This window comes from Neodiprion fabricii, chromosome 4 (genome assembly GCF_021155785.1).
Source record: "Neodiprion fabricii isolate iyNeoFabr1 chromosome 4, iyNeoFabr1.1, whole genome shotgun sequence".
NCBI classification, from domain to species: Eukaryota; Metazoa; Arthropoda; class Insecta; order Hymenoptera; family Diprionidae; genus Neodiprion; species Neodiprion fabricii.
The window spans coordinates 26,392,537-26,402,989 of NC_060242.1; the positions used below are offsets into that span (position 1 = coordinate 26,392,537).

A 10,453-nucleotide genomic window follows, 5' to 3' on the forward strand; every position below is an offset into this window, starting at 1 on the left:
GTCTTTTGACATTGATATCGGGCGTCTTGACGTTTCGGTCCACAAATGAGAAAAAGCGACAAGTCTGGGAAGTGGGATAACGTAATAGTCGGTTGGAATTGCTCGGTCCAAATGCAATTCAATGAAGTCTTTTCACTATCGAATTGTTTAATATTGAGTGGATTATTTATTATGCTATGACGTAGTGTTACAAATTGTATTTTGACCTCTCCGTAGATATCGCTATTTGTTTTTGGTGTTTACTCAATTTCCTTTTTTTATCTACGCGATATTACTATTAGCCGCACTACATAGGTATTGCATATACGTGATGACTGAGAAATTTCATTATTACAAATCATCAAAATGGGCTATACTTGATGATCACACTTCATGCTGAAACTACATGAATTAGTATATTATCGATTCATTTTTGAATCAATGTATTTAGCCTTATATTTTAGAACGTAAAGAAATTCGCACTGACTGAAAGGAATTCTTCATGTTGCTTTCAATCACTAGTTAGAAAATATTAAACTTTTATCCGTACTGCATGACCAATAATTTTCAGATTATTTCATAAAGCTTAACAATATTTCAACAGGATTTCAGAAGTATTTTATACATCAAATCAATGTTTTTCAGTATTCATCCTGCATCACGGTCGTCGAATAAGCGATCAATTCGCGTGACCAGATATAAAAATAACCAGAAATAATTTAACTTTTCGCAGATACATTTGATTTCTTTGACATTTTTATCGTCAAGATATTGCAAATCTTTTCATGCAATGAATATTTTGTAAGAAAACCCTAGGTTCTAATTGTAAGTCGTTACTGATCAACGCCTTACTTACTACGAACACATTCCTAACAACCGCTGCTTGGCTCACTCGATAATTTGCCGACGGAACAGATTTCCGCTCATTCTCCCGTTGCACGATGACGGAACCATACCTAAAGTCGGAGTTGATCCAATGAGCTTTGTTCCCACCGATGGTTCAGAGAATTCTGTCGCACGACGTTGCGCGAAGCGAGTACTACCTATATTTTGTAGATGGCTAGGGCAAATTCTGAGACGTTTAACAGTACTTGCTGAATGGCAGGGTAGAATGTGATTACGCACGATTGTCGTAAGAATAAAGACTGGTGACATTTATTGTGTAAATTGAAAATTCATGAAGAAATGAGCAGCAACAAGATTCAATCCTGTTCCGTACGGCGAGCGAGACTCGTTTCCAGCGCTTGATAAACGGCACATTTGCTGCACCAGCCGCCCCCGAGGTCTATCAACAAGTATTAATCACAGCCACGATTTGATAGCAGACAGCAGCACCACACTTAGCAGTACTTTGACAAGAGATTGACGGTGCTCAGTGGGTGTTTTCACTTTTCGCGAATTGGGCCTTCTCATTTTGCTTAACTCGGAGCAAGTTTTTCCACCTGACACACGTTCCTGACGAACATCAAAATTTCCACGATGAAGAAAAAGGTTCGTCAACGATACCAGAATGTACTTGAATACGCAGCTCATTTATCACAATTCGGCAGCATCTGCGATGCTCTCTGCGTGACGATTTACCCTCGCAGTTATCGCCTGTTTTCATCTTTAATAACACAATTCTTCGCTCCTTCGCAGGTTCTATTAATGGGCAAAAGTGGCTCTGGCAAGACCAGTATGCGCAGCATCATATTTGCCAACTACATCGCTCGGGATACACGGCGTCTTGGAGCAACCAGTAAGGATTTTGCGCTCTACAAAACATTCGGTTTCAACTCTGTTCATCTTTGTTCCAACAAGATTGATTGAGCTTGACCTTTGTACTCAGTTTAATTAGGGAGAGGGAAAAGATGGAGAAGGGGCAATGGGACAAGGACATATATGCGTTAAAAGCTATCAACCAGAAATAATTCTCTGATAGTGTGATACTTCGTTTAATTATTACTCACGTGACATTCGTCAGTCCCCTCGTATTTGGTTATTAGCTTATGAATTGGTGACAAGAGATATGTCAGTCACAGAATCCTGGAATTTTGAATGTCTGAAATATCCTAGAAACTTACGCTAATAATCAATTTAAAAAAATGGAGAAATATGTTTGAGCTTTTCTCAACTTTTGGAAATGTCTCCGCTTTTCATCAATGTCCGTCTTTTGTACTTTTCCACTTGTCAATGTTCTTTGATTTTGTTTTGAGAACAGCCGATAACGGTTTATTAAAGCGAATTAATTATATGTTTCTTTGTTGATAAAACGTTATTGTTTTTAATTTTAATTAGTTCATATAATAGTACATGCAATCACTTTTGTTGAAAATAGTCGCCTTTTTCTAGCCTATTCACCAGAGGAAATTACTATTCCAATAATGTTACTGAAAGATCAAGTCTCCAGTCCCAAAAACTCATGGAATATTTTGCGTTCATTGTACTGTAAACCATGACATGCTTGTCATTCCTTTAAAGAAACCTTTTTCTATTTTGTAACTAACTTTCCGTTCTCATCTTTTCAAAAGATGTTCTGTAGTTTTCTCCTCACGAGAGCACCCAATTTATGCTCTCTGTGAGAATGAATGCCTTACCATTTTATTTTGGAGTTTCATTACTGTATGACAAACCTGGATTTGCCAACTTGCGAAGGTCTGATACATCTCAAACACCAATAGAATGTGCTCAAAGAATTAAAAATAAGATGATTGTAAGATTGACTTAAGTTTTGTACATATTTATTTATTGTATGTTTACCGTTTTTCTTAAACAGTTGACGTGGAGCACAGCCATGTTAGATTTCTCGGCAACTTGGTGTTGAATTTATGGGATTGCGGTGGTCAAGAAGCATTTATGGAAAACTATTTCGCTTCCCAAAGGGATAACATATTTAGAAATGTTGAAGTATTGATCTATGTGTTTGACGTCGAGTCTCGAGAGTTAGATAAAGACATGCACTATTATCAAAGCTGCCTGGAAGCCATTCTGCAGAATAGTCCTGATGCCAAGATATTCTGCTTGGTCCACAAAATGGATTTGGTTCAGGAAGACAAAAGAGATTTGATATTCAGAGAGCGTGAAGAAGATCTGAAGAGATTAAGCTTGCCATTGGAATGCACGTGTTTCAGAACTAGCATATGGGATGAAACACTATACAGGTAAAACAAAACATATCACATTTTTGGTAGATATTAATATGTAGACATTTTTCTACTTTTACAGAGCATGGTCATCAATTGTTTATATGTTGATCCCAAATGTTAAAGAGCTAGAGCTAAGCCTAAACCAATTTGCGAATATCATAGATGCGGATGAGGTTCTACTTTTTGAACGTGCAACGTTTTTAGTAATCAGTCATTGTCAAAGACGAGTGCACAGAGATGTTCACAGATTTGAAAAAGTCTCGAACATAATCAAGCAGTTCAAACTTAGCTGCAGGTAATTTTTCAGACATTTCAAAAACTTCTACTTTGTGACTTGGGTAAAATATCCGTATTAATATTTACTTATATTCTGTGTTTTTCAGCAAATTGGCGGCTCAATTTCAAAGCATGGAAGTGAGAAATACAAATTTTGCAGCCTTCATTGATGTCTTTACGTCAAATACATACGTCATGGTTATCATGTCCGACCCAGCCATACGTAAGTTCACAGACTGCGATTTAATGAAAGATTTATCTTTATCCAATTAACACGAGTTCAACGGACACGGTGCAAAATATCAAAACCATTATTACTTATCTCTGTAGTCCCGTATCTATTGTACACGAGTGATTATAATTTGTCGCAAAAATTCAGGGAATTTTGAAGTCATATAAAGAGATCGATTTTAATTCTTGATATTATTGTAACCTACGGTTTTTATCGATAATCGACGAACAGAAGGCAATTGAAAGATGTATAATTTTCGTAGTTCCATACTCGTTACACACTTAAAATATGATTGTCACCAACATGGTCAGCATCTTGAATACGTTTTTCAAACCGTAAATGATAAGTGCTTCTTCCGCTTTTGGCTTCTTGACAAAAATAACACTAACTACTACTTATACAATTAATACCGAAGTTCAAAGTTTGATTTTTTAACTTTCAGCATCAGCAGCAACACTTATAAATATTCGGAATGCACGAAAGCACTTTGAAAAATTGGAGCGTGCCAGTCAGAGTTCAGCATTGAGCAGATAGAAGTTACCTCGACCCAGGCGCAGCATCACCCGGGTCCAGTCAATTCACCACTGTTGAGATAATTCGATAATTAAAATGAGCAGTGACCACTATTAGCATGAAAATTGTAACTTATCTCCGATTCATGCCATGGCTAATGTGAGCATGAGATGTAGAGTCAATATTCTCAGTTTCTTTTTATATCCACTCTGTTTCTCTTAATTTAAGCTCACTATGAAGCCATTCGTGTTCTGAAAAGATACCCATTCTCTCTGTAATGATACGTTTTGTTGTGCGAATGATGAAGAAGGAAGTATTAATCACTGTCCCCCAATCGATTATAAATGATATGCTGTAAGATGCAAACACGTATATATACGTACATGTGCTGCCCATATGTTACTACTACTATTAATACTACTACACTGAACTTGATTATATCGAGGGAAAGAGTGCTAAAATCATAATTATAACAGTTCAATATTGCAGAAATTCTAAATGCATGATCAGATGCGTTAGCTCATGTAATTTCTCAATTTGAAAACAAATAAACTCGTTCTTCTCATCAATCAATCGGTAATCTTGGAAGAAGCCGTTAAGAGTATACACAGCTCTCCATGTCCTATTCTATGGTTTCTAGCACTCGTTCTCTATTATTCTATTCTTAGGGTAAATTTGTGCATGCGTTCTCATCATTGTTCGCAAGATGTTTCGAAAAAAAACTCAGCTCCATAGATTCATGTAACATCTGGCTTGATAATTGATGATTTCGCGTAGATCAATTGTATAATAGACTATATTTGTATTATAAATCATTATCTTATAAATATTCTGTATAATATTATTACTACAATTATTATTTTTATCTCAATTTGCTATCATTATTATTCTTATTATTATCATCATACCATGGTATTAAGTTTATAAAATGAGTTTGATAAATGTGTGCTACTACTCGTGAATTTAAAAGAAAAAATAAGGAAATAACATTTATTAAATAAAACACTAACGATCATTTCGTGACCTTTTTTGAAAGCACTGATTTGCAGTTACCCAAGTTTTTGGGATTTATCGCTACCAAATCGGATTCATGACTAATGAAGGACCAGACGAAGTTCGCAGTTTGCTAAAAGTATACTTTTTTTCAACACGTATCTCTTTTACATTCGAGCATGTATATAGCAAAGGCAGATATGTAATTCTAGTTTGCTATCGCGTATCTTTTGCGATAACTACGTAAACGTAATACCAGTCAATGCAATGTGGATGAATATTTACTACGTTGATTTTGAATTTCCCGCTAAAGTGTAGACATCGTTGTACAAAGTCTGTATGAGTGGCTGATAAGTTTTTGCATTCTTACAATTTCAACATAAAGTCGTAGCTTATGTGGTCGAGGTCTATTCAAAGTACACTCAATTTTTTTTACTCAACTGCGGTGGTGCGTGAAATCTTTAGAATTTCTACTTTACGCGAAGTCAACAGAATCGAGCGATATCGTGTGGCGCGTGAATACGTATCATAAATGGACAGGATACTGAAAGGTGTGATGAAGTACAGAAAATGTCACAGAGAGGGAATGGTAAAGCAATTCAAGCAGGTTAAGGACCATCCCGAAGTAAGTTGAAAGAAGTTGATTATTCGCCCAGTCATAGTGAAAGTAGACTTGGCTTACACGATTTCGACCATCTCACATTTCTCCCGACCTATTCCGACGGATTATTTACCATGATTTACTCATCTATAATAAGAAAAGTCGTCACTGACAATGAGACAGAAATCACGATTCTCGAATTTAATTGCTACTCCATAATTACATATAAAACTAAATCGTTGACCTTGATTGAAACAATTGACGAGTTTCGAAACTTATTGATTTTGTACTCATAGCAGCGAATCTACTACTTTGAAAATTAATCTTGTCAAGATATTGTCAAATATTGAGCGCGCAACTTCTTCGAGAGGTCAAACAATTGCAGACTCGTAATACCGGGTCACATACTACCATTCTAACAACAAGAAATCTTCAATTTGTACGATACCTAGTAAAGTTACGAAAATTTACGTTCAACGTTGACCAGTGACCTTTGTAATATAATATAGCTCTAAAGTCTATACTCGTGGTTATAGTTGATTTCTGATTAAGTACAGCCAGATTTCTACGAGAACGGCATGCGATTGGTGACGAGTTATATTGCAATACTATTGGTTCGAGTACAGCGTTTCCAGAAGTCGACCGCCAGAAGTGCGGTCAAACCAATAGGCAGCCTGTATCTTGACATTTGTCAGTTTCATGAAAACTCCTCTAGGTAGCGCCATCAGGTCGCACATTTGGCGGGAAATACGAATGTCTTTTACACTTGTAAAAATATTTTAGATCTATTTCGTTAATAAAATATATTCCATTCAACAGCCAAAGGCAGTTTTCTTCACCTGTATGGACTCTCGGATGATTCCTACTAGATTTACGGAAACAAATGTTGGAGATATGTTTGTTGGTACGAAACTGGAAAATATTTCAAGTTGCAGCTACATAAATAAATTTTTTTTTAATTACATGATCAAAGCAAAGTTTACTTTTCGATACGTCCATGTAGCTGTATAACGATACCATATTTTGATGCAAGTTTGAAATTTGAACATATCAAATTCTACTGTGTTCTGCAGTTTCAGCTGTAAATGGAATGTACAAAATTTATATTTGCTTTTAATTTTCAGTCAGAAATGCTGGAAATGTCGTACCACACTCGCAACACTTCTCCGATGAGTTGACAATGTGCGAACCTGCTGCTCTGGAATTGGGCTGCGTAGTGAACGATATTCGACATATAATCGTCTGTGGCCACAGCGATTGCAAAGCTATGAATCTACTCTACGCTCTGCGTGATGAGGAATTTGCTTCTCAGGTAGCTATAAATAAATGTTAATCAATGAAAAATCAGACCAGTACATACTGTCAATGCATAAGTATATGAATATATTTCATTTCCAGGTAAACAGACGAATATCACCACTCAGAGCATGGCTATGTGCCCACGCCAGCAGTAGTCTAGCTAAATTTCAACAGCTAGAAATCACTGGGTTTCACGAGCCAATCATTTTTCAAGCTGAAACGCCTCTACGTAAATTTGTTGCCTATATTGACCCGGAAGACAAATTTGCCATCGAGGACAAACTATCGCAGGTGAGAAAAATTTGAGTGCATTATGCTTTTACCATATTCAGCACAGTTATAGAGTATCTTCAAATCTGATAATTTGGGAAAGTCAACATGAGTCTTGAAACTGCATTAAAAATTTGAAATTTACCGCAACTGTTAGAAACTCCATGATTTTTCTAGAAAAAACTTTTTCTAAAAACTTGATATGTAAGATATATTGGTACACAACATTGTTTGTTGTTATTAATTGTATTCAAACTGTGTGATTACATTGTTTTCAGATCAACACTCTACAGCAGTTGCAGAACGTAGCGTCATATGGTTTCTTAAAAAGGCGACTAGAGAGACACGACCTGCATATACATGCTTTGTGGTTCGACATTTATACGGGAGATATATACTATTTTAGTCGAGCTAATAAAAGGTTCATCGAGATAAGTGAACTCACAGAAACTCCATTGCTTCGAGAAATAAAAAAATATTACTCGTGAAGAGTTCAAACTGGTGTTATCAAATTATGTTTAATATATTAATGCATATTTTTATAACGTTTAAGTAGGTACCCGTAATATCATTCACTTTGATCAAACTTTTCGAACAAGAATAATCTCAGTCGATTTCTATACACATTTATTACTACATGTGAATTACATTTTAGCTCAACGGAATTAGCTAGTGAACCGAATTGCATAATTTCAATTTTAACATTAAATTATCAGATAAGTGATTTTAATACATCAGTTTTTTTTATCGTTAACTTATGGAAATCTGGTTCGCAGTTAACGTTTATACCTATTATAGGCCTGAATAAAATTATGGACAATTATTGGCAAAAAAGTTCTTTTCTCTTTTATTTTGATAAGCAAAAAATAATAAATTTTCGTTTGGATCTTTCGTTGTGAATTTTTCAACCGTAAAAAATATGTTTTTCTTTGTGTGAATAGCAATTGTTGCGTTGAGCAGGAATATTTGGCATACCCTGATACAATATCTATGTTAAGTCATACGTGTAAACATCTATGGACCGCAAATACGATGTAATGAAATTCTGGGATCCAAGACTCGCTTTTATAGTTTTATTGTTATTCCGATCCGTAATAACTTCTCGACGCGTCCTTAGGCTGTTGTAATTATATAAATATTTTTCTTTTTTGGGACTAAGAATACTTTTGATAGAGAGAAAGTACGATTGTGCAAGTTAGTCGAACAACCTGTGAATGACTTATTGAATAAATACTGTACAAAATATTATTAAATGAATAAATTACAATGATGTGGTTAAGTTTTCAACGATGATAGGGTTTACTTAATTGCAAGCTACAACGAGCATAAGGCAAAATTTAAAATGACACTAAAATAATCAGATGTTACTAAACGATGATTTAATCATTTTATAAATTTATATGCTTTATTTTATACCTTACAAAAAGTTTTGATTCGATTGTTTCTGTACAATTGTCCGCGTTAGTACAAATATATTTAAATATGTTCCTTACGAGAAAATATTTTCATTGTATTAAATGTTGATATTCATTTTATCCTTAGTCACACGATCTTTATGTTACGATCTAAGTATCACTAGGTTACTATTTTTCTAACAAACAACAAGCAGCGGTGAAATATCTTCGCTAAAATTTCTTCGGCTCTAATTATTTTGACTTATTTTGTTTTCCTTACTATATTCAGGAACATTTAACTGTATTAAGGAAATTCCCAAATTTAAAACCGTTTTTTCAAGCTGAAAATATTAACCAAAAACGTTTTCCTTGAAAGCACTTTATTTTTTTGTCAAGACCCAATATTTCCACACTAGTCCGTGTCGAAATTCGAAAAACGTGATTTTTCGATACACTCTAACATATTGTAACTTTGGGTTCCAAGCAATTAAAACGGGTTTTCCGATTAATAAGTTAACTTAGCGAAAGACAGAAAATAAGATGGCCATAATCGTAAATTCAATACACTTGCCTGATAATGTTTGACACAAACAACCGATCCAAGCATCGAAACGTATTCGCAAATAGGCCACAGACCCTTCAGAAATAGATTCTAGAAATGAAGAAGTCGTACACAATATCCTTCCTACCTCACGAAAGACTCGGTTGATACACCACCTGCTATACAAATAATGATAATCCAAAATACTTGACGTTGTTTACACAAAGAGATGGATTCAGAATGAAAAAAGACTAAAGAATAGTTAACGAAAGACTGTCATTCAAATTATTTGCACGAGTAAATATAGGCAGTGCATTACTCAGTGCTTTGCGAGTAGGCCAAGTGCATTTTGTGGGAAACTCCTTCAAGATTTAAAATTTAAAAAGACAAACACAGCTTTCCGGTTCAAAATTCCGGTAGTACCCTGTAAAAAGAATTTTCGCTATAATTATATTCTTCACGTTTCGTTAATCTTTCTGTGCAAGTAAATTGATCTATGTCGAATAGCATCGATAAATTGTTTTGAATTATAACGGGAACTGAATGGAGTATCCGTGTAAAATCAATATTTTTCAGCAGCAATTCGCGAATTATAACCCTATACAGCGATTAAATTCGTGTCCTCCATCGGGTAAACGTATTACTCCGAATTAAATCTCGATAAAATCTCTCGCCGAGAGCGCGTTGCTATAATTTAACGAATATTTTGATCTAGTCATCATGAGTGTAAAACCATGCATTCAACATCGAAACTTGTCGATCAGTGATTCGTTTTGCCAGATTGTGCAGGACTTTTCACACAAGTTGATTTATCATATTTTGATCAACGCGTCGTTATTGAATTTAGTTGCGACTAGTTTCAGGATTGAAAATTTTTCGCCTTGCCCCAATATCGAATTAATAATCATACTTGCATAGCAAAATTAAATACCCCCCTTATAAAATCTTAATCTATTGAAAAACGTACATTGTATTGTCAATTTTCCATTAGATCGAGTCGAAGAACGGACACGAATAAATAAAGTCCGAAGTTTAAGGTCGTCAACCAGCTCCGCTTTCCCTCGTGCATTAGAACGAAGACTTCAAGATTAAGAATCACACGGCGCGAAATCGATTTTACTTTACGCCGATGGTAAACGGTTGAATTCCAAAATTTCACTCGCACAGTTCGGTATTAATTGATACCTCGCTGTAAATAATATATATATATATATATATATGTATATATAT

At 35.1% G+C, this 10,453-nt stretch overlaps 2 protein-coding genes across 2 annotated transcripts; both read left to right on the forward strand.

Moving 5' to 3' along the window:
* Positions 1-1,022: 1,022 nt before the first annotated feature.
* LOC124181482 (ras-related GTP-binding protein A) lies at positions 1,023-4,838 on the forward strand. Its single transcript, XM_046568102.1, has 6 exons — positions 1,023-1,470; positions 1,618-1,717; positions 2,735-3,119; positions 3,184-3,399; positions 3,488-3,603; positions 4,055-4,838. Exons 1-6 carry the CDS (start codon positions 1,459-1,461, stop codon positions 4,144-4,146), a joined length of 921 nt encoding a protein of 306 aa, XP_046424058.1. The 5' UTR covers positions 1,023-1,458; the 3' UTR covers positions 4,147-4,838.
* Positions 4,839-5,449: 611 nt separating this feature from the next.
* Positions 5,450-8,533, forward strand: LOC124181486 (beta carbonic anhydrase 1). The gene is made up of 5 exons (XM_046568107.1): positions 5,450-5,743; positions 6,539-6,623; positions 6,844-7,031; positions 7,118-7,309; positions 7,567-8,533. The coding sequence occupies exons 1-5, from the start codon at positions 5,651-5,653 to the stop codon at positions 7,774-7,776; spliced, it is 768 nt and encodes a 255-aa protein (XP_046424063.1). The 5' UTR covers positions 5,450-5,650; the 3' UTR covers positions 7,777-8,533.
* The last annotated feature ends 1,920 nt before the right edge of the window (positions 8,534-10,453 follow it).

Excerpts from the sequence above, each read along its gene's own strand:
- LOC124181482 (XM_046568102.1), top strand. Across the intron at positions 1,718-2,734 it reads ACGGCGTCTTGGAGCAACCA|TTGACGTGGAGCACAGCCAT; the intron begins GTAAGGATTTTG and ends TTTCTTAAACAG. Across the intron at positions 3,120-3,183 it reads TGGGATGAAACACTATACAG|AGCATGGTCATCAATTGTTT; the intron begins GTAAAACAAAAC and ends CTACTTTTACAG.
- LOC124181486 (XM_046568107.1), top strand. The coding sequence starts at position 5,651 with ATGGACAGGATACTGAAAGGTGTGATGAAGTACAGAAAATGTCACAGA. Across the intron at positions 5,744-6,538 it reads AGGTTAAGGACCATCCCGAA|CCAAAGGCAGTTTTCTTCAC; the intron begins GTAAGTTGAAAG and ends TCCATTCAACAG. Across the intron at positions 7,310-7,566 it reads TCGAGGACAAACTATCGCAG|ATCAACACTCTACAGCAGTT; the intron begins GTGAGAAAAATT and ends CATTGTTTTCAG.